General features: G+C 27.4%; 3 protein-coding genes across 6 annotated transcripts in view; all 3 read left to right on the top strand.

Moving 5' to 3' along the window:
• Positions 1 to 1685: 1685 nt before the first annotated feature.
• LOC100166649 (dynamin-1-like protein) lies at positions 1686 to 9720 on the top strand. 3 transcript variants are annotated; one of them, XM_016803771.2, is made up of 5 exons: positions 1686 to 2167; positions 2301 to 2404; positions 5545 to 5695; positions 6588 to 8028; positions 8736 to 9720. In XM_016803771.2, the coding sequence occupies exons 4-5, from the start codon at positions 6610 to 6612 to the stop codon at positions 9390 to 9392; spliced, it is 2076 nt and encodes a 691-aa protein (XP_016659260.1). In that variant the 5' UTR covers positions 1686 to 2167; positions 2301 to 2404; positions 5545 to 5695; positions 6588 to 6609; the 3' UTR covers positions 9393 to 9720. The 3 variants fall into 3 exon arrangements, with proteins under 3 accessions (XP_016659260.1, XP_008182286.1, XP_001944987.2); XM_008184064.3 differs by lacking the exon at positions 5545 to 5695 and having other exon boundaries at positions 1687 to 2167; positions 2305 to 2404; XM_001944952.5 differs by lacking the exon at positions 5545 to 5695 and having other exon boundaries at positions 1687 to 2167.
• Positions 9721 to 11201: 1481 nt separating this feature from the next.
• On the top strand, positions 11202 to 13498 carry LOC100161877 (YEATS domain-containing protein 2). Of its 2 annotated transcripts, none has more exons than XM_001945976.5 (2): positions 11202 to 11473; positions 12306 to 13498. In XM_001945976.5, exon 2 carries the CDS (start codon positions 12332 to 12334, stop codon positions 13124 to 13126), a length of 795 nt encoding a protein of 264 aa, XP_001946011.2. In that variant the 5' UTR covers positions 11202 to 11473; positions 12306 to 12331; the 3' UTR covers positions 13127 to 13498. The 2 variants fall into 2 exon arrangements, with proteins under 2 accessions (XP_001946011.2, XP_029342551.1); XM_029486691.1 differs by lacking the exon at positions 11202 to 11473 and adding an exon at positions 11593 to 11957.
• Positions 13499 to 14109: 611 nt separating this feature from the next.
• The window catches only part of LOC100168550 (bifunctional 3'-phosphoadenosine 5'-phosphosulfate synthase), a 22251-nt gene continuing 12226 nt past the window's right edge, over positions 14110 to 24134 (top strand). Inside the window, exon 1 of the mRNA XM_003243942.4 lies at positions 14110 to 14400. Within this exon, the coding sequence (XP_003243990.1) occupies positions 14362 to 14400 (39 nt within the window). The 5' untranslated portion in view covers positions 14110 to 14361. The remainder of the gene's footprint in view (positions 14401 to 24134) is intronic.

Here is a 24134-nt window from a genome sequence, read left to right as displayed (position 1 = left end):
TTCTGATATATTGGTACAATAGCAGTTGAAAAATATTAAAAATACAGGCATAATTTTTTTTGATAAGCATTTAAAGTTCTGAATTTTGACAAAATTTATCAAATTTAAAATTGAATAATTATTTTGTAGTTAAAAATTCATAAAATGTTCAACTTTTATACCTAAGAATTGAAAATTTAAAACAAGATTCCATCACGTAGGTAAGTAGTTAATTCAGAAACCAAAAAATCTAAAAAATACATAAGCACAGTTTATTTATATAGTCATTTTAAGTTCGAATTTGGACGAAATTACATGTTAAAAAATCTAGAATAACTATTTTAGTTATTTTGTTGTGATTGTATAATATTACTCGTGGGTACTTGAAACTTCTAAAGTCTACTATTATATATCTATAATCTATGATAGTATCACGGTTTGTTGTTGATGTATAACGCGTTATAAGTACCTACCTAATGGATATTGTGATATTCCTGTGTATATTATAGGTCAATTTTTTTTTAATACCATAGATATAAGTATATAATATCAATATGTCTTATACCTAGACCGATATACCGTCTCCGCTCAGAATCGTTTTTCTTATACAATGATATTAAGTCATTGAATTCAAATTTAATACCATCCATTATACAGTGGCCCACTTGTAACCTACTGTACAGCATAGCGACATCCACTTGCCCACCTTTTTTAAATTTATATTTACAATGTATGTTAATTAATTATTATCGGATTCGACGTGTTATCAACAAAATACCTAATGTCCAAATCTAATCTAATAACTAATAAGTAATAATCAAACTAATCAATAAATTTCGATGAACATTTTACGGAAACTTTTAAAAATAAAAATAAAACTATGACATAAGCTAAGGAGGGGGAGGTCCAGACCCGGGGTCCACCCCCCTGGGTTCGCCACTGACTTCTATCGGTATTTAATTTACAATTTACAATTTACTATTCACATATTATAATATTGTAGGTATTATAAAAAGTTCTACATTGTATTTATCATTTATTTTTTTTTTCGCCGTAGGTATTTTGTAAGATACTAAAATATGTATAATAACAAATGGAATTGTCTGGAATCGATAGCCGGACAACCGGTGGAATCAACACACTTAAAACGAGAATATTACAACAACGAACCTAAAGAAACGTTTATCACACTATTATCATTGACCTGTATAAATGTATAATAGGTCTATGACATGGCTTAAGATAAATCTTAATAAATTAATGTCTATAATTAATGTCTAAGAAAATCACACGAATGTCCGGTGGAATTGATATTAAAACGGCGGAATCGATAACAAAAAAATCCTGTATACAACAATACAAGCAATGAGCATACGCCATACGCGGATACAGGCATCCATAGGCGCAAATAGGGGGGGGGGCTTTAGAGGCTAAGCCCCCCAAAAATGTCCATAGCCCCTCCAAACATTTCCTACATTTTGTTTTAAGCTTATTCAATCTTATCAAAGTAAAGCTTAGCCCCCCCCCAAATCCCAAACGCTATTTGCGCTAAGCAGGCATCAGTATCGTGACAAATTCTGTAAATGATTTACAGTATTATTAATCATTTACAGTATTTGATTATGGTGAGGACCGAGTAGGAGGGCAGGGCCTATATTATTATAGCAGCTATAAAAAAAAACCTGGTTCCCCAGTTTTTAAAAATAGTCACGTTGATTAGTATACTTATTATACTTGATTTTATTTTATTAGTTAGATTGTTTACCGATGACCAAGATGCAATGTATTAGGTATCGATTATTATGGTTTTTCCAACGCCACGTTATTAAATTGTATACTTGTCTGCAGCCTTTATAATTATTACGATATTTGAATTTGAGGGAGTAGGGATTATATTATAGTGATTACTGATTAGGTAAATATAAGTAATAGCCAATAGCTATTTGGCATTTGCCGACTTGCCGTTAACAAGTCTGTAGCTCTGAAATCTGTTTGTTGTACAAGAAAATTAAAATTGTCGGTAGGCACAACTGAATAAGAATTAATAGGTTATGTTCATTATTTTTCTCAAAGTGTGATGTTGACAATATAATAATATAATATTTTTTAATTTTATTTTTATAATAACGTACTCACATTTAGTAAATTCAATCTCTTTAACTGCGAAACCGGCATTGCTGTATTATTTGTAAGTACATTAATTAAATACTCATTTATTAAGATATATAATATAATACATGATAATATAAGTGCTTACTGCTTAGGTAGATATACCGTATACCTTTTTTAAATTGTGAATTTTAATTTCTATTTCGAATTAGCTAGGTATTTTTTCGGAAGAAATCTATATGGACGTGTGGACACGTGGTTATGGAACATTGTGAATAGTGAAGATTTTATGGTAGAATAATAAATTCTTTCAGAGGTAATGTAGAATAATTATTTAATTTTTAATAACCGCTTTTAATAAAATTAATACGTTATATAGCTTATTATAACTTATAATGTAAAATAAATAATAATATGATATAGGTAAGTAATATTTACACTATGGTCAATGATTAATTATTGCTACTTGTCATAAATCATAATCTATGACTGTAGACTGGGTACCCGGATAGGGGCCTTGGGCCGATATTTCATTATTTTTCAATATTGAGGGCCCATTGCCAAGTGGGAAAATAAATATTTAAATTATTCAATACTGATTAAAGTTGCTACCACAGTACACACTGCAGCGATGATATAGGTAATTTTTTTCTCTCTTGGTGGTACCATTACCACCGCTACCACTGCAGTGTATGGGGACCTTTCTGAGTGGTTTATGACTGATATTTAAAATTTATTTTAACTAGTGCTTTGTTATTTCTTCGAAAAAATTATGGATCTCTTAGGATTGAATTAAAATACCACTATTTTTATAATAATATATAAAATGTATTTAATTCTTGTTTACCTACCTATCTTTGTTGCATTTTTTTATGCTAAGATATTATTTTATATTTACAATTTTTTTAAAATTAATTATTTAGTTAATTATTGTATTAAAAGTAGCTTATATAAAATCAAAATTATATGTATTAATAGATAGTTACTTATTTTTTTAGTATTTTTAGTGTTTTATTTTGTGCCTATTAAAAATTATAAATTAACAATGGTGGGCAAGTTAATGAAAATAATTAACTGTGGAAAGTTAAGTTAATTCAATTAAATTACCTTCAGTTAAGTTAAAAGTTAACAAAAAAATAAAATTAACTTAACTCAGTTAAAAAAAGTTAATTTTTTTTTAAGTCATAATATTCATAATTCATCAATTTCCCTAGTATTTTGATTTGTACGGACATTTACCAAGATGCTTGGCACTGTGCAAACATAAAATTATTATTATATTTCATTGTTAGAAGAAACTTATAAGTTATAGGTTAACTCATAAACTTTAAATTATACTAAACTTGTTAGAGTCTAGAGAAGATATTAATTATTAGTAGTAGTATACATTTTACTGTAAGTCTTCTATCCTAGTTAGACTTATTAAATGTAGTACCATAATAGTCTATTATTAAAATAAAATCAATGAATAATGATACTGGTATAATACCTACTAAAAATTGTTTCCATATTTATTTCGATAATGTTATTTTCTAATCTCATATGTTTGCTTGTATTTATAACGAATACCTACGGCAATATAAAGTATAATTTATAAAATATATCTCGGACGACTTTTTGTTTTGTCCATTGGAATTATTGTAGTATTTACCAGAAACCAGTATATGTTATTGATATAATGATTTTCATTTAAAGATTATGATATTTAGTTTTAAACCTATTTTTAGGAATTGGAGAGTTAGATAAAACAAAAATTGGATTATTCAATACCGAGTAGATCATTAAATAATAGAATTCGTGAAAATAGCCAGTCCATACAATGGATAGTATACCAATTATTACTCTTTATTGTAGTACCTATAGAATATAGATTATAATATAATTTGATTACTATGAATTGATGATATTATATTATTAGAAAAATAAATTACCAAAATCGAATGAAGAAGTTTTGTCTCTTGGTTCCACACATGATTAAAAAAAAGTTAATTAACTTAACTGTACAATAATGATAATTAACTTTAAAAAGTTAAGTTAAGACATTAGACAATACAAAATTTAACTGAATAAGTTAATAAGTTAAAAACAAAAAAAACTAACTAGTTAAGTTAAAAAGTTAAAAAAAAATTAACTTTTTAACAAGTTAATGCCCACATTTTTAAATTAATAAATAGCCAAGAGTCCAATCATTAACTATAGACCAACACTAGACTCATAATAATAATGATAATATACCTATAATACTTGAGAGGACGCCATACCCACATGTTTTGCCTCCGTCTTACAATTGCATAACATAGCAAATAGTAATTCCTGAATAATGAATTTAACTTTGTTATGTTTAATTTTAGAGTGAATTGACCTATTACCAAATTTATAAGTAAAAAATAAAAATATTACCTATGACATTGGTTTTTTTATATTTTAATTTTAAAGTGATTTATGAGCATTTTAAAATGTACAAACAATTTACTAGATTAAAATGCTCATAATTCACTTAAAATTAAAATATAAAAAATACCTATGCCATTGCCTAGATAATATTCTAATTTCTAAATTTTGTTTAGACTTATGAACAATTCATGATTCTGCGTTTTAGAATAATTCATGTCTTCACAATGTAGACAATTAATTTTTTAAAAATAAAAATTCATTCTATGGTGGCGAATCAATGTTGTTAAGAACTATTGCCAGTTCAAACTTGGTGGTACTCTCTATTAGCAATTCCATGTGCAGAGGGAAGGGAAACCAACTTGGTTGTAAAAAAAAAAAATTATGATAATTTTAAAGAATAGTGTGTTTGCTTTAAATTATACTTAAAAATCTATGTAACAATATCTGTTTTAGTTTGATCTTGAATTCCGGTATTTATATCTAGACAAATAGTATACTTCAATATTAAGTGAAAAAAAATATTAAAATTACATTTTTATTTGGAGTGATATAGAAAAGAGCACATTTAATGATCATTTTTCTTGAAAAAACATTGAACTATTTTTAATCATGAGCTAACCTTAAACCTAATCATATTATCTCTACAATATTATTATTTGGTTTTTTTATGTGTGAAAATCCTAGGATTTAGATAGACCTTTTTCTTGGGTCAAGAAAATCTGTGCATAGATTACCTAATAAAGGGCTGGTGTAATGGTGTCCAATGAGAAAAAAAAAAATATTTATAAATAAATAATGGTGGAGGGGGAATTGGAAGCAATGACTTTTGTTTCTCTTGGGCACAAGTAATTTAGAGTTTTGACATGTTTTCATTCCAAAGTATCAACTGATCTAATGAAACGATAACATTTTTATAACCTGATGTGAATTTGAGGTTGATCTTCCACATTCAATTTTATTGCACTAAATTCTAAAAAACAAATTATTAAATTGTCGTATTACAATTTTAGTTAAAGTTCAAAACAAAAGACCTTATGAAAAATTAAAATCTCAAATTTTCAGGTTACATATAATTTCATAAGATCAAATGATTAATTGGAATGAAGAAACATAAATTAATCTATTACGTATGAGTTAGAATTCGACAGAACATCAACACTTAAAGAAACAACTATTTTATATTGATTTTTAAACTACAGCAACTATCCTTAAGGTTTGATAATTATATTATATAAGAAATGTCTAAACAAATTTTGATTGTAATGCCGTAAGGGATGTAAAAATTGTATACTATAATATTATATTTGATACTAAATGTATGCATATTTGATTATTAATAAACTTTAATAAACTTTCTATCAGTTCAGAAAAAATATAATCTTAATTAAACTTTTTTATAGCACCTTCTATTTATATACCATTTATCTGAATTATGTTATCTAATTAAATCATTTTGAAAGTTACTAATTTTAATTGATCATAATCTAATATTATCAGTTTTCATTTTTAGGGTTCCGTACGTTTCCCTACGGAAGCCTTATACTTTTGCTCGGCTGTCCGTCCGTCCATCTGTCTGTCACCAGGCTGTATCTCATGAATCATGAAAGTTAGAAAGTTGAAATTTTCATAGATTTTGTATTTCCGTGGATGCTATAACAACAAATACTAAAAAAAGGGAGAGGAGCTACCCCGGTAGGTGCTAAAACGGGAATTTTGAGATTTCAGATCGAAATTTTTGTTTATAAATGGTTGCCATGAGTGACATTGTTTAAAATGATTCGTTCTATAAATTTCAATACAGAATTATAGTGAATTGTTTTAAGTTGTTGCCACAGGCACAAACAAACCATTTATCTTATAAACTTTGTTTGTTTTGTAATTATTTAGTAGTAAATAAAAATGTATTAATACATTTAATAAAAGCGTGATGGATTTTGGAAATATCAATTTCGATTTCAATTACTTAGTACGGGACCCTTCGTGCGCAAGTCCGCCTCGCACTTGGACGGCATTTTTTGTATTATATCATTAAAATACTAAATCAATTAAGAGAGCCTAATATTGTTGCAATTCTAATAATTTTGTTTTATTTTTTATAAAATTAGGTTGACAGTGTGAATTTTAACTATGGAGTCACTTATACGAATTGTAAATAAACTTCAGGATGTTTTTTCTGTGTTCGGTGAACAGCAATTAACTGATTTACCGCAGATTGTAAATTTACCACAAATTGTGGTAGTAGGAACTCAAAGCTCTGGAAAAAGTTCAGTTCTGGAAAGCTTAGTGGGAAAATCATTTTTACCTCGAGGAACTGGTGTAGTTACCAGAGCGCCATTAGTTATACAAATGATAAGATACACCGAGGAAACAAGAAAATCCATGTTGAAGTCAAGTTACACTGAAGACAGTGAAAACATAACAGAATGGGTAGAGTTTCTACACAAGCCAAATTTATTTTATTTTGATTTTGATATGGTACGCAATGAAATTGAATGTGAAACGAACAATCTTGCAGGAAATAATAAGGGCATCACTAACAAGCAAATTGTATTAAAAATTCACACTAATCGCTATGATCTGACTTTTGTAGATTTACCAGGTATAACAAAAGTAGCGGTCGGAGACCAACCTGATGATATAGATGAACAAATACAGAAATTGATTCTTTCATACGTAAAGCAATCCAATTCAATTATTTTAGCAGTGGTGACTGCAAATACGGACCCGTCAACAAGTGAAAGTCTTCAAATAGCAAAGAAATTGGATCCAGATGGTATCAGAACTATAGCAGTAGTTACAAAATTGGACCTAATCGATGAAGGAACACAACAAGACACAAAGGATTTACTGTGTGGTCATAGGATTCCAGTTAAACTAGGTATCATCGGAGTTGTGAATAGAAGCCAAAAAGACATTGTTGAAAATAAATCAATGGACGCGACGCTAACATCAGAAACAGAATTTCTGAAAACTAACTATCCAGATATATGTACGAAACACGGCAACAAAGCGTTAGCTCATACATTACAGTTAGTATTGATAACACACATAAAAAAAGTATATCCAAAACTTAAAATTGAACTCGAAGAGATGAAAAACAAATTGGGAAAAAAACTCTTGGTACTACATACACCAGATAACAAAATATCGTTTTTAATAGGACTTTTAAAAGATATTAGCAAATCTTATGAAGACACTATGAATGGAAACCAAAACGATGTTTCAGTTGACCAAATTGTTGGTGGTGCCAGTATTGCTAGAATATTCCAACAAAAATATTTAAAGACAATAAATGCCATAGAACCGCTACAGGATTTGTCAAACGAAAATATTGCAAAAGTTTTATTAAATACATCAGGAACCAACCAAAGCACTTTTGTCAACGAAAAGGCGTTACAAAAGATTTTAAGCCGCCAATTAAAGAACTTGATCGAGCCGTCATTGGATTGCGTAGAATTGGTCCGCAATGAAATGTTAAACATATTGAATTCCATTGACATTAGATTATTGGATACACTCAAACGATATCCACAACTCAATGAAGATGTAAGTTTAGCCTCAATTTATTAATTTTGTATTGATTATACAAGGTGTTTATTCATTAGTAGCTCACTAAACACATAAGTAGAGCGAGGATTTTTATGCTATTTCACATTTTTGGGATTTTTGTTGATAATCTTTACAAATTCTTGTAGTTTGAAGCTAAAGGAAATTTTTTATTTTTTTTTGCATATTTTTACAAAATTCAATATGTATTGCATATTGAAGCGAAAATGTATAAAATAGTATGTTGTCAAGCATAAAATTGAATAATACATTTTTTAGGCACATTTTTCATTTTTCATAATCAAGTGATTATTAATTATAATAATATTAAATTATAAATTATAATAAATTAATAAAAAACTATAAATTTTATATAAATTATAGGTACCTATAATTATAATTATAAGATTTAATTTGTTTTAAATTATCTTTGAGTCATTAATTTATCAACTATTAACCAATGCATGTTTTACCATATTACTACGTTTTTTTCTTGTGTATTTTCATAATTTTATCTGCATATAATATGGTATATTTTGACACTTTTTAGCATTAGAATCCACTCTCTACGCTCAAGTATTTTGCATAGTAATAATTACTGTAAAGGTAGTGCATCAAATAATATAGTAGGTAGCCATTCCTGAAACAAAATTTATTTTGTGGCTAGTATTTAATTAAGTAATTAAATAATAATTTTATGATTTTAGGTACGAAAAGTTTTTGAAAAGTTGCTGGAAGAAAATGTGAAAAATATTAAAGATTTTATTGCATCATATATAGAATCTTATCAGGAATGTTTGAACACAGCAAATCCAGATTTTATATTGGAAATAGTAAAATCGAATAATACAATTCAAGAAGAAATTCTTGCTGCAGCAAATATAACTAATTGCGTTAATGAAGATACATCAGATAATCTTATAAGCCAGCCTTGTTTCACATTTGGACAGTCAATTCCCCAGCCAATTCCTGATAAAATGGCCCAACTCAAAAAAATAGAAATTAATAGAATTCAAATGTTGAATCAATTATTATCAGGTATTAATAACCAGGATGTATCCTTGGAGTCATCTGAACAGGTAAAATTACATAGAGATTTAAGTCAATGTTATTTTGAGTATATCAGGAAAATTGTGCGGGACTTTGTGCCTAAAAGAATTAAACACAAAATGATAAACTCGTTTTTAAAAGTCCTCGATAAGCGTTTAAATGAAGAAATATTCCAAACCTATTTAATTGAAAAGAAAATTGATGAGGTACTTTTAGAAGATGAAACTTTTCAAAAGGATAGAAATAATATTGAAACCAAATTGGATGCAGTAAGAAAAGCGTTAAAAAATATGGTTGATATTCAATATTATTAATTTATTCTTAGAAAATATAAATTCTTTCAATATGATACAGAATGTATAATGATTAACAGACGTTTCTTTAAACAGTTTCTAATTTATATTTTGTTTATATAACTTAATATTATAAAAATTATTAATTTTTTTGCTTAATTAAAGTTTAAGACAGTTTTATTTTATAATTTATAAACCATTATAAGATTTTTCATGGTTAACTATTGTGTTTATCTACTTATATTATGCTATCACCTTTCAACTATAGAACCATAATAATTATAGTATAATATATTAAATCCAATAATAATTATTCTAATTTAACAAATAAGTATCAACTATAATACAATTTATGTTTTTGTTTTAATATAAATAATATAACTATGACTGAGACTGAGCCCCCTGTGGTCGGCTTCCCCCCCCCCCTAACACACCCAGCTTCTAAATTACTGTTTTTTCCTATTCAGAACTGACAAAGATAGGTTAACTTAGTTTATAGGTCTATGGGATAGGCCGATAGGATAACTATTTTTACAGAGCTTTGCTGAGTTAAGTTGTAATTGACTTAGTGACTCTTCACTTATACTTTAAAGGTACCTATTTAAGTTCAGAAACAATGTAAATATATACTAGGTAAACAGCTCAACTAACTTAAGTTATAACTCGTAACTAATAACAACTAGAGTTTATTCCCATGAACATCAATTGTAGGTACCTACATTATGTTAAAATTCTCAGAATGAATAATATATTCTACTTCAGAATTTGAAATTAAATATTTATCTATACCTATGCTGTCGTTCAAAAAAGTACAAAATATCATGTTAGGTAAGGTTAAATAATAGAGAAAAGAATAATTTTTTTAAAACTTGTTTTGTAATTCTTTCAAAATATGTAAAAAGAACCTAATAATAATATTTTTCAAGAAAATGAGTGTTCACCTTAAAAAGGATCACCTTGCGTGTATATATACAGTTAATAATAATAAAGTTAATAAAACATATATATATGTAGTTGCATACAATTAGTGTTTGAAAATTTCATGAAATTTAAAAAAATGAAATATTTCAATTATCATTATTTTTGTAGTTTTGTCTTGTAAAATATTAAATAATTAATACTGTTCATTGAACCATCTGAAGACATACCACTAGTAGGTAGATCTAGGACAAATGGACATAGACATCAAAAAGGTAGCTATTAAAAAAAAAATGGTTTATTTAATATTCAAATTTCATGGTAGGTACGTTGAAATTTAAAAATGTTGAAAGAAGATGATACCTAAGCATTGAGAGTGAACTATCTTCATTCTCAGTGTATGACTCATTAATTAATAAATGTACCTATCTATTAAATATTAGTTACTATTTATCAGTTAATTACATTTACAACTTATCGGTTGGCGGTTACTGCTACAAATTAAAATATCACTAGAAGTTAGAACTAGGTACCTACATTTCAGAAAATTCAAAAAATAAATATTAAATTCAGCCAGTGGGCAATACTGGCATTGCAGTAGTCAAGGTTTATAGATAGGTATGTTAATAATTGTTAGCAACACGAATTAAGATATATCTTAATTTGTAGTTGGCAACCTTTTTGTTTAATTAAGTCACGGATACTAGAATATGGTGTGGGCACTGAGCACGATTTTATCTTAAATCGTTGGTGCGAGCAGTGGCCGCCGCAGCTGCTGATATATATATACATACACAACTTGTCAATTTTATATACACGAGGATTCGTAATGATTATTATTATTATTATTCTACGGTGGCCGCATGTGAGTTATCACAATATAACATAACACTGATAAGATTAAAGATATCAAATAGCTAATTAATTGTAGTGTGTAGCTGAGAAGCTGTAATGAATAATAATGTAAATGACAGTAGGCAACTAGTAAATTAGTCCAGCCAGCAGCCTTCCAGATATTGTTATTTTATCTGGTCCGAGGAGACCAGGACTCACCATAATACAAATATACAGTTACTCCAAAATTTAAATTACAATAAATCTACGTTTTCGTGACGCCAACCGTACTTAGAACATAACATAATGTTTTGATATTATAAGAGAAGAATATTGACATTTTTACATAGGTAATATTATATTGTCTTGTTATACATACTATAATTGTTATTTAGTATTTTATTTTAAGTGTGATTTACGAAAGTTAATACCTAATTGATAACATGTTAAATGCAAAATTTCACATTTCCATATTTAATTAATGAATATAGTACAGGTTTGTTAATTATTTTATGTGCTTTATTTTCAAGCAAAAAAACAGGTGAGTACCTATTTTATGCCTTATTCAATTTATACAAAATTAAAACTATTAATAAATTATTGTAATTGTGTAATTAGTTTTCATTATAAATAGGTAATCCAGTATGTTCAAAAACATTATATATAAATAATTCTTGAATAAGTTAAATTTTTCAAAAATATAATTATATATAATATACACACAGTGATATACTGGCGTCATGAATTTTTTCTACGCTGACATGAGTTGTCTAACAAGAACAACTAATACTATCCCTAAGGAAAAATGCTCATAACACTACTGTTGTCTGTTTGGTATGAGTATAATGAATATTTATGTTTATAAATTATTATTTGTATGAATTTTGCTTTGACAATTGACTTACACGATAATTGAGTAGGTATACTTTTTTATTTTAAATGTGTGTAGTGTAGGCTAACGATAATAAATAATATTGTACCTATTAATAATTATATTTGTACACTGTACATAAGCATTTTTTAATGTGCACCCATAATTAATAAAATACTATGATAATGGGTAACCATAATTTAAATATTTACTCAATTATTTTTCATTACAACATTTATATTTAATTAATAATCATAATAGTTATATAAAATTATAAAATAAGATATAAATAATTATTTTGTTTGTTATAGGTGAATTAACATTGTTTTCATTTGAAATGAATTCAACTGAAAAAATTTTAAAAACATTAAGTGCAGATCAAATTTCCCAAGTTGTTGCTGGTGTGCAAGCAGATTTGAATGATGAAATGGTCAAAACAAAACGAACACTAGATCAAATCGATCAAAATATTTTCACTTGTATCAACAATTTAAAAAAACTCAGAAGAAGCATCATAATATCACATTATGCTAAAATGAAAAATAATACTGATGGCAATAAAAACTATCAAAGGGATGCCCTTCTCAAAAACTTGGATTGTGAAGACGAAGCAAAAGATTTGAGTGTATTTATGACACATCTGAGTAATGCATCGGCACGAGTAAAAACTGAACCTATGAGCAACATTGAACAACTAAGCAAAACCGTCTCACAAAATGCTATGCCTTCTGGAAGCTTTATTCCTAAGACTGGATTAATTGAATTAACATTTGTTATTGGAAATATTGTTAAAATAAGTGATTCTGAAAATGATATGAAATACAAATGGACTGTTTATGTACGCAATGCAGAAGAAGGTATTGACAATTTGGTTTATATTGACAAAGTGACATATTTCTTACATGAATCCTATGAACCCAACCATATTGTAGATGTAATTAAAAAACCATTTTCATTAACAAGACATGGATGGGGAGAATTTGTAATTCGTTTACGTTTGCACTTCAAAGGTAACATGAATGTTCAAACTGATGTGTATCATAAGCTGTGCCTGAATAAAGACATAACAGTCGGTATCCCGATGGTTGCTAAGGAGCAAACTGTTAAGTACAAATTATTGCTGCACAAATAGTATGTTTTTTTAATGTACATTTAGTTTTTGTAAATACTGTGTACATAGAATAATAACTATGAATTATGATGTATTGAACCATAAAATTATACTTTACTTTTAATTGTAACTATATATATTATATATTATATAAAAAAAATCTGATACAAAACAAAAGCTTTTAAATTATTATTTATCTGATTCTACAGTACTTCAGTTAGAATTAATTAGTATCTTAGTATCTAATATGTTAATTATACATTTATTACCTTAATTTATACAACCAATACTGCCTATTTATTGTTACCCCATGTCCTATAAATCTACAATATTACAAACTTATATTAAAATGTTTTTTTGACAATACAAATAATATATAAGTTTAAAAGATAATTACGAGGATAATTATTTTAAATTGAGTACTTCAGCACTTGTAGAATGTAGTCATTTAGTTTTTAAATAAAATAATGATGGTACTTGGATTTAGGTAAATTTGATGAGTTAATTAATAATAATGATAGTTATTGGTTAGGTACTTAAGTATTACACTATTTTTAAATACATACCATATAAGTACTTTCATAGATAATATATTTATATTTTATATAAGTATGTACCATAAATTTATTACATTACTATTGTAACTATAAGTAATTTTTTCAGTAATTATAAAAACCTTAAAATGTTGTTCAACAATTGACTTCTAATAAGACAATAAGTAATTATTGTTTTAATATATCACCAACGTAGATATATTCGGAGCACGGAGCCACAAAATACAAATTCAAATCTTAATCCGCGATTCTTAACAATTTCAAACTTGATGCTGCAAAGTGAAATTGCCAAATTGAGATTTTTTTTAGACATTTCTAGTTTCTCAATATAAAATAATAAATAGCACTTGCTGTTGAATGATGTCAATGATTCACTGATACCTCTTATCACGTATATCGAAATTTAATAACAGCAGGCATATCTTATCTATATTCTATATGATGATAATAGAGAGACGTTTCTCAACTTCCGCGGTATGTTCGTACTTTAGTAGTTCATACTTTTTAGCTTTTGTGGTCTTGTGGGACAGTTCTACAAATCGCAAGCTCACAACTTAGTACTGTATAAAGAAAATTACTAATTACTACTACAAAGATTTCTTAACTAATAAATAAAAGTGGTAGTTGTCAAGTTCACAGGTTATAGTGATTCTATCAAATACTATATACATCGTATATAGTATTTGATACTTCCATTTAAAAATGAGCCAAAAACCAGAATCTTCATCTAAATGTCGAACAGTGAGTATCCAAATTTGTTAAATAATAAAAACCAATAACAACTTTTAATCATATTATATTGCTTTATCGCTTCAGCATAAATATAGTGTAAATATAGTTAACAGATGTTTCCTATTTCCTTAAAATTCTTATAATTTATTCCACGTTCTCATTTTTATAAAATACAAATTCCAATTTTTGGTTTACACTTAATAACAACTAATCCTAATGTACTTAATACCATGTTAGATGTTAGGATGGACGTTAATTTCAGAAGATCTAGTACATTACATACTATTTAAAAATTCATTGCCAGGTTTCTTAAGAAGCACTTAAAGACATGAGTGTTGTTACCTCGGTTGTTACTGATCATCAGTCATTAATATAATAATGTCCCTCTATTAAACATTATAAGTAAAGTTGGTTTTACTATTTTTATTTTTATTGTAAATGTTTTTAATTGGTTTAAAAACAATTAAATATGGTGATGGGTAAATAGATCATTATATTAGTTTCTTAGTTTTGTGTAATTTTGAGAAAAAATAATCATTTATTTTTGAAGAGAGTCCACTGTGGGTACACAAAAATACTTATTAGGTAATACACTTATGCTTATAAAATTAATTAAATATTTATAGGTATTGTATAATATTACAAAATTTGTCCTATTTACTTCTATTTAATAAGCTCATAAAATAAACTAATAAAAGTGGGTTGTCTTATTTCATAATTTTAATATTAGCCTAAATTAAAAAAAAAATAATCTGTCCACCATATGGAAGTTGTTAATGTATTTTATAATAATATAAACTATGCAACTATAACATTAGTTAAGAACTTTATTCAGATACAGAGCCAATCCGGCCCTGTTCAGATATTCAAAAATGTTTAATGAGATGCAATAATTGAATGTTGGTTGTTTAAGAGGATGTCAGCGCCCTATTTGTCACGCGCAACATATTAAATTTACGTTTAGTAGAACCAACTCTATGTTATTATTTTAATATTAGATTGAATTCATGTTATTATCAAATAACATTAAGATAAGAACATAACCTGTGTCCCTACGTTGGCTATTTTATGATATTATAATTTTTATGTAAGTTATGACTTTTTTTAAGCGTAGATTATTGCAATTTAAAAATGCATATAAATTATAAATTGTATAAAAATTAAAATATTGTAAAAAAGCCAACATAGGGACACAGATATGTTCTAATCTTAAAGTTTTGTAATAGGTGAATTCACTTTAATATTAAAAGCAGTCCTGTAAAGTATTTAAGTAAAAGTATTTGAGTAAAAGTATTCAAATACTTTTTTAAGTATTGAATAACTTTTTAAATACTTTCAGCATCAAGTATTTTGAATGGTATTTTAAATACTTTTTTTTGTATTAAATACTTTTTGGTATTGAATACTTTGGATTTTTATTTCAAACATTTTATTTTTATTCGAAATAATTGGTTGGAAAAATATTATTGTCAACTACAATAATAGAATAATAGTTTTATTTAATATTCTGTATTTCTGTGTTAACCGAAGCCCAAAGGTTTGTGAAAACCAGATTTCTAAAAAAAGTTATTGAATATTGAATAACAATATTCCCTTTAAAACTATTAGATAACTATTAGATTACCTACTACCTATGTGTTTATATTACGATAATAATAAACCCACTTTAAAAACCAAAAGTATTTGAAAAGTATTCCAAATACTTTTTCAAAGTATTTGAGTAGTATCTAAAATACTTAAAAAAAATGTATTTGAGTATTTACTCAAGTACTTTTTAAAAGTATTCTTTACAGGACTGATTAAAAGTAACAACACAGGGGTCAAGGTTGGTTTGGTAAACATAAATTTGGTATTTTGCGCGTTGGTCAGAGAGAGAAAACAAATGGTGTGCTGAGCTGCTGACATCTTAAAGACATTTAATTTACTAATGTATTTAAAATTAGTACCTATTATTATTATTATATTTTAAAATTGAATACATATTTTGAATAGGTATTATGAAATTGAATTAGTAAATCAGTTTTCCATATTTATTTTTTAATTATTTAATTATAACATAGCCAGTTTGTAATTTTAAAGAAACTTATCCTAATATGACTTACTGTTATGATTTAAAAGAATCATGATTAAAAAAAAAAATTAATTATAAAATATGTTATTGCCATGGAAATAAACAATGAGACTCGGCATGTATATTTCATAGATACGGGTATGGCTAGACTTAAAAAATATTATACATACAGGGTGACCTATAGTAAATTTTGAACCTTTTCATTATTTTTTTTTAGTAAAATATTAAATTAGGTACCTATATAAGTCAATATTCCATCCTGCTACATGTCTGTGCATACAAACAATCTATGATAGGTACCTATGTACCTTGGCCTATTTGTGGTATATTGTAGTATTACCTAGGTACTTACTAGTGGAGTATTTAGGAATTTGACATGAAAAAGATCTCTTTGGAGTGGCTGTAGATACTGGCAATGTACAAAACTACAAAATATTTGAATTAAAAAATGAACTCGGTATTTTTCAACCATTTTCGGTACCAATCTGATAACAAAAAAAAAAAATCACTATATTAATTGAAAATGTTGATAACTAGAGCTTTGAAAATCTTTTTCAAAATCCTTTGTATCGTATGATAAAATTTGTTTTTTTTAATCATGTAAAAACACAACATTTAACATGTACGAGACACGTGTCAAGGGGGGGGGTCCGGACTCCATGGTCCCTCGTAAATATGCCATTGATACTTTATAGTACATCATCAAACTGTATGTTATTATATAATATTATTCAGTATTTCATAAATCATAATACTATTAAATTGTTATTGAAAAATATTAATTTTTTATTAATGAATGAATTGTTTAGTGATGAATGGTTTTTTTGTAAAATATTATTTTAACATAATTTGTCATTTAACTATGTGGCAATGACAAGGCATTATAGGTTTATAATGTACTATGTAGGTATTATCAGGTCATGGTTTCAAATAAGTAGTCCCTGGCTCAATGATCCTAGTACCAAAAAAATTATGTCAGTCAATTGTGATAATAAAATTAATTACATTCCTCTCTTATAGTCTATAAACTATTATTCAAACTAGTTAAGATAATCATCATACATTTTCTTACAACTACATTTTAAAACGTTGAATAAAATTAATAGTAATATAGGTAGGTACCTACCTATTTCAGTTTTTGGAAAAAAAAAGTAATGCAAATTATTTATTTATTACTAGGTATATTATTCATTAACCAGTCATTCATAATTTGACTAAAAAAATAAACTACCGATATAGAAATTAGATAAATATAAGGGGCAAAGTAGGTAGGTATTAACCAATTCCGTTAATTTCATTAAGAGGACGCTATACAAGGACATATCTTGTCTCCGTCTTACAAGTGCGTAGGTATAGGATAACAAATTTACGCTCAGCAGATCACGTTTAACTCAGTTTAAAAATTAGAGAGAATTGAACTATTATGAAACTTTATGATAAGAATAATATCTGTGTTAGTTTATGGGTTTTTTACGATAATTCAGTTTTTAAGTAAGTTATGAGCATTTTTAATTTACGCCAAATACGCATAACTTACTAAAAAATTGAACTATCGTAAAAAAATTAGGGATGGGCCGATACTAAAACCGATTCTCGATATTGGTGGTATCGGTTTTTTTTTTTAAACCGATACCAAAAAAAAAAAAAAACCAAATCTATCAGCATAATAGCATATTGATTATAAATTGTAATAGTTAAATGTAAAATGATAATATTATTTCGGTTGATAGTATCGGTGATATTATAGTATCGGTGATATTTTAATATTGGTTCATTGTTTATGCTCATAGATAATAAAGAATTCTTTATTATCTATGTTTATGCTGTAAATGTTGGTTATCAAATATATCGGGTATCGGTTTTTTATCAGTTGCATATATCGGAATATCGGATATCGGTAAAAAGAGGTATCGGCCCATCCCTAAAAAAATCCACATACAACCACGATAATGTACTTATAATCAGGTTTCATAATAGATCGATTCATTCTAATTTTTAAACTAACGGAGCTAAATACGCATTCTTCTGAGGGTAAATTTGCCATGTTACGCACCTGTAAGACGAAGACAACAAATGGCCGTGTCGCGTTCTCTTTACAAAATATAATATGTGTAGGACTAATCAAATTAGATTAAACGCATGCTTTTTGGTTTAATAAATGTATCAATCATAAATAACTTTTGATTGGTTTTCTTAATAATATATGTACTTCATTGCTATGCTATTAAATAAACATAAGATTTTTATGTGGGCTGTGGCGGTGTCTCAAGTGTTCAACATTGTTGAAACAAATTTTAAATATTGATTTCTCAACTTTCATGAAATAATTCCAACTGTAATTTTGAAATTAGAATTTGCTCATCTCGTATAATATTATCTATTATTATTATCTCGATTATTTTCACAAACATCAAGGTTAAGTAATAGACATTTTTTTTTTTGAATGACTAGTGATCGGTAAGTATATATAATATCTTACACATTTCCCATTGGTAAGTGGGTGTCTATATATTTTTCTTGCATGCTCATGATTGTATTATATATTTTAATTGCTAGGTAGTAGGTAGGTATAGCGTCATGCTGTTTTACAACCACGCTCTTGATTTCTGTTATTTTTTGACAACTCGTTGCTATTGATATTTGATATTGATCATCATTCATCACTGTTCAATTTTTGCGAGAAAAAATCATTGTAACCCAATGTCATAATGAAGCCAGCAATGGAATTTTCACGGTACATTAATTCTATTTAATATTTCGTTATTGTTTATCTCTTCAGTCCTGAATAACGTCCTTGTCCAGAATACAATAAACAATACTTATCTATAGATGTCGATATAAAATAATAATAGTATTAGTGTAATAACCGATAATAACAAACTGACAGTGATGATGATGGTACTCAATGTGGTACAAGCTTAGTAGGAACTAGGAAATTATACTGTTATATACTGTGGCTTTAGTGGTTGCCTGTAAACAATATTACGATTTTTTTTTTATTTAACTTTACATGCTTATGTACAAAACCTTGGAAGTTGTAACCTTATACCTTGCGGTATAGTAAAATTAATTTCTGATTAAAATTGGAGTATGTCTTATAAATATTAGAGAAAAAAAATCATGACTGCCTTCTAAAATGAGTAAAATTGTATTGTGTTTTTATTTCTTATATACCTAGTTATATTAATGCAGCTTTTAATATTTAGTTTAATATACTTATTGAGTATTTTAAATTTTCACTAATCACAAATAAATTACTGTTATATTTTTATCTTTTATTACTGACGCCTGACATACTTATGTGTATTCTATTTTTTTTTGCTTATTATAGTTTCGTGTTTAAACAGTATAATACCGTCTACTATTAGTTCACTTCCAACTATTATAAATATATCTTGTTGATCTACAATTCTTCAAACGTATACATATTATATGTTGGTACACGTATGTACCTTTAGTACCTACCTATAAGTGGATTGTAGGTAGGTACAATATATCCAAATATAACATGTTTCGTGTAAATTATAAATCAAGCTATTGTAAAATCACTATTTTTTGTACTTTGAAACATTTTCAAGTAATATTGGATCACATTAAAGAACTAGTTAGATCATATAGGTATAGATATATACATAATATTATACTTACCTACTCATGTAGTATTGTTGTCATGTCTTCTATACCTGTAGGCTGTAGCTAATAGCTGTGGGGTTTTCAGTTGTGTACATGACGTGATTGGATTTCCTTACTATTGTTCGCATTTCGTACTTCTTCTCCAGAAGACATTATATTAAATTACTTTAGTTGTATAAATTTAGTGGGCACCCGTAGGTATCTGCCATGCCCGGGTGGGGGATGGCGACACTTCTCTCCGGACACCGTGACTTGCCCGAATAAAATGCCGCCCGTGGCTGGGTTCGAACCGGCACCGGAATTAATGTTTTATACTTTTATATAATGACGTTAAGGGACTTCACACCCCCATGTGTGGTCTCTGTCTTACAAATGTACAACAAAGCAAAAACTGTTTTGCGTGGGACAACTTTTCTCGCACCATATTTGCTGTAGAACTACCAAATTTTCACAATAACACGTAAAGAAGAACTTTATTTGTGCAACAGCGAGCTTTTTTTTTAGTAGCACTATCCAATCATTTTTTATAAGCAAATGAAAAAAAAAGAAATGTAAAAACAAATAACTTTTATTGTATTTAGATTATCTTAAATATAGGCACGCTGTTGCATTGATAAGTTTCTACCCTATATGTTCAGAAATTGTGGAGCCACTACTACAAACACAGAAAGATAAAAGTTGTCCCGCGCAAAACAGTTTTTGATATGTTGTATATTTGTAAGACGGATATAGCACATGCGGGTGTGACGTCCTCTTAATAATTTAATGTTTATTAATATATTATATATATATATACATATATATATAACTTATTGAAACAAATTTTAGCAAATATATAATGTAATAATAAATAATGTATACAATTGCCATCTTATATATCTAACATACAGCCATATAGACACAAATAACTACGTACCTAACTAAAATTCAATAATTCGATATATTAACTGGTTTTACTCTATTTTCAATATAGAATTTAAATTGAGCATATTCTCAAATGCTTCTCAGGTTTTAAGTAAATTGACGACATGAGACCCTTCGAACTGTTTTTATTATCAGACCGGGGAAATATCCAGGCATCCAACCCCCAAATTACGTCACTAGCTGGGGTGTATCCCCTATACTGGCTAAACCACCTGCATAGGATGAAATAGCGTGTGATATTTGGTGGGTGGGCTAAAGTCTTACTTTTACAATATTGAATAAGCTTAAAACGAAATGTAGGAATGTTTGGGGGGCTTGGCCCCTAAAGCCCCCCCCTATTTGCGCCTGACCAACCTGACATCAAACATTATAAAGAAAAACACCGATTCAAATTGTGCACGAATACAATACTTATCCAAGATATAATAATTCAGTGATGAATACCAAGTTACGCATACGCCCGTATAAATATAATATTATATTTTTTAAGTAATAGACACAACTATTTTACACTATTTATAATCAAAGATACGTATCTATAATATAGACAGCTATTAAATTTGTAGAATGATAATGATAATGTCATTATATTTTAATAATTATTGAGAACTTTCTCAAGATTGTAAACAAATATACGTTTCCTGATTTGAATAAAAAATGTTTATTTCGTATTTATATTTAGTATTTACTCTAAGCGAATAATAATAATATTAATAGGTACAAAATCAGGGGGCCCCAATTTCCATAATTAAGAAGGGGCCCCAATTGTGGACTAGTGATCCGGGCCAGTCCGTCTCTGGACACACCACCATAGGCGCAACTAGAAGCCAAACACTGGGGGTGTTAAAATTATGTAAAGATAACGCAAACCCGCGGGACTACGGGCGGTTCCATTTTCCTCCAAAAACGAGATACCGTTTTCCTCCACAAAAAAAAAATTTTGGTTTCCATTTTCCTCCAATATTTTAGCTAGTGTTGTAGTATAATAAAGATAGAGTAAGGCTAGAATCCAGGGTTTGCAAACGTTATACTAACGTTATATTTGACAAAAAAACGATTGAAATTTGTAAACATAATTATAACGGAAAACGATAATCAAAAATAATTAAATACCACAAAACAAAACATAACTATTAACAAAATATATAATATATCATTAAACAAAACGTAATTTATAAAATATCATTAAACGAAAAATAGTGCCATTACCTACCCGAATTAGTTATCATTTTTAAATTTTATAGCTGGTATTAACACCATTTTAAATAACAATAAACGCAAAACTTGTATATCGTTTTAGTTATGATAATAACGATAAACGCAAAACTTGGATAACGTTTTAATTCTATATAACGATAAACGCATTAGTTGAATAACATTTTAATTCTAAATGACGATAAACGCAAAAATTGCGCAACGTTTTAATTGTAAATAACATAAAACAGAATTTTTTTTCAAATGCAAGCCCTGCTAAGATCACATTTTTGGTTGATACATTCTGGTATCGGCTATATCTATATCAGCTGTCGATGAAACCTAATAAAGAATATTTTTTATTTTTTTGATATGCATAAATTATTTATATTAACTGTTTTATTATTTTATTTATTATTTATTGGAGGAAAATGGTCAAGAATTATTTTTTTATTTTTTTGGAGGAAAATGGCTACGGACGGAGCTACGCCCCCACATCCCCAAATACCATATTTCGATTTTATAATTCCTATAACCATTCTTAAATGCACCGTAAACACATAAGGACACTAATATTTAGGTAAATCAACAATAATATACCTGATAAATACATAAAATATATTATATTATTTGGGTGATAAAAATAGTAACCTGGAAGTATAAACGGATAAAAAATGTGGTCAAGTGGGTACTTACCGCTTTACTGTTGAGCATGTCGTTGTAACTTTCCGTTTAAGTAAACGTTTTTTTTATAGGTAAAAAATCTTATGTGAAATATTTTACTAACATTTTTAATCTTAGGTATGAAAAGAAAATCTTTTGTGAATTTCTAACTGAAAAATAATGAAAAATATTTGAAAAATTTCTCACAGTTATAAATAGCTTAAAAAGCTTAATTAGCTTAATTTTTTTAACATTTTACCATGTAAGAAAAATTTTAATTTTAATATTTGGTAAAAATTTCAAGTATCTAGGATTATTCGTATTTAAATTACAACAAAATATCACAAATAGATAAATGAAAATTGAAAATTCAATGTTTTACACATTTTAGATTCAAACGCTCATAAAAAATGTATGTTACTTTCCAGTTCTTTTTTTTTTTTGTTTAAGGTTGGAACAATTATGAGGAGTCTTCTATTAGCAATTATAATGTTAGCTATGAAAGGAAAAACTTTCATACATTTCTAACTGAAAACTTTTTGAAAATTTTCGAAATGTTGATGAATTCTAAATTCTAATATTTGATAACTATAATAATTACAAACAATAATTTGTGTTTCTGCTAAAAACGAAGAAATAAAGAAAAAACCTTACGTAAAGCTAAAAAAAAAAAACTATTTTTTCATATGATTTTCAATTGTTGGTGTTTTTGAACTGGGGGTGCTAAATAAAAGTTTGGGGGTACTGGAGCACCCCAAGCACCCCTTTAGTTGCGCCTATGCACACCACTAACTATCCAACAACCAGATAAAATAACAAAATCGCTACATGAGAAGTCGAGTGAATATCCAATATTGTAAAAAAACGAATTACAAACGCTCATAAAAATGTAATTTGATTTGCTTGTAGACATTTTTTTTTTTATAAAGGTAGACAAATTATAAGGAATCTTGTATTATATTTTCAAATCTTAGATTTAAAAAAAAAACATTTTTATGAATTCTCAACTCAAAATAATTTGCTAATTTTCGTGATTTTTCGATATTCTGTCAACATTTGAACTTTAAATGCTTTTAAATAAAAACTGTGGCTAAGGATTTTTAATATCTTTCAAATGTCATTGTAATAATATAGTAGGAGACTTGTATTAAATTTTCGCTTTTTTATCCAACAAATAAGTTTTATTGACATTCGTAGAAAAAAAGACTGATAAAATTGGAAACATAAAATGTTCCTAAACAGTTCAAAACAAATCAAA

This window comes from Acyrthosiphon pisum, chromosome A1 (assembly GCF_005508785.2).
Source record: "Acyrthosiphon pisum isolate AL4f chromosome A1, pea_aphid_22Mar2018_4r6ur, whole genome shotgun sequence".
Classification (NCBI taxonomy): Eukaryota; Metazoa; Arthropoda; class Insecta; order Hemiptera; family Aphididae; genus Acyrthosiphon; species Acyrthosiphon pisum.
Note: the sequence above shows the minus strand (reverse complement) of the source record. Positions and strands in the feature narration are given on the sequence as shown.

What these genes read in the sequence shown, in the direction of transcription:
- LOC100166649 (XM_016803771.2), top strand. Translation starts at nt 6,610, where the DNA reads ATGGAGTCACTTATACGAATTGTAAATAAACTTCAGGATGTTTTTTCT. An exon ending in ATCCACAACTCAATGAAGAT is followed by an intron (nt 8,029 to 8,735) that starts GTAAGTTTAGCC and finishes TTATGATTTTAG; the next exon opens with GTACGAAAAGTTTTTGAAAA.
- LOC100161877 (XM_001945976.5), top strand. Translation starts at nt 12,332, where the DNA reads ATGAATTCAACTGAAAAAATTTTAAAAACATTAAGTGCAGATCAAATT.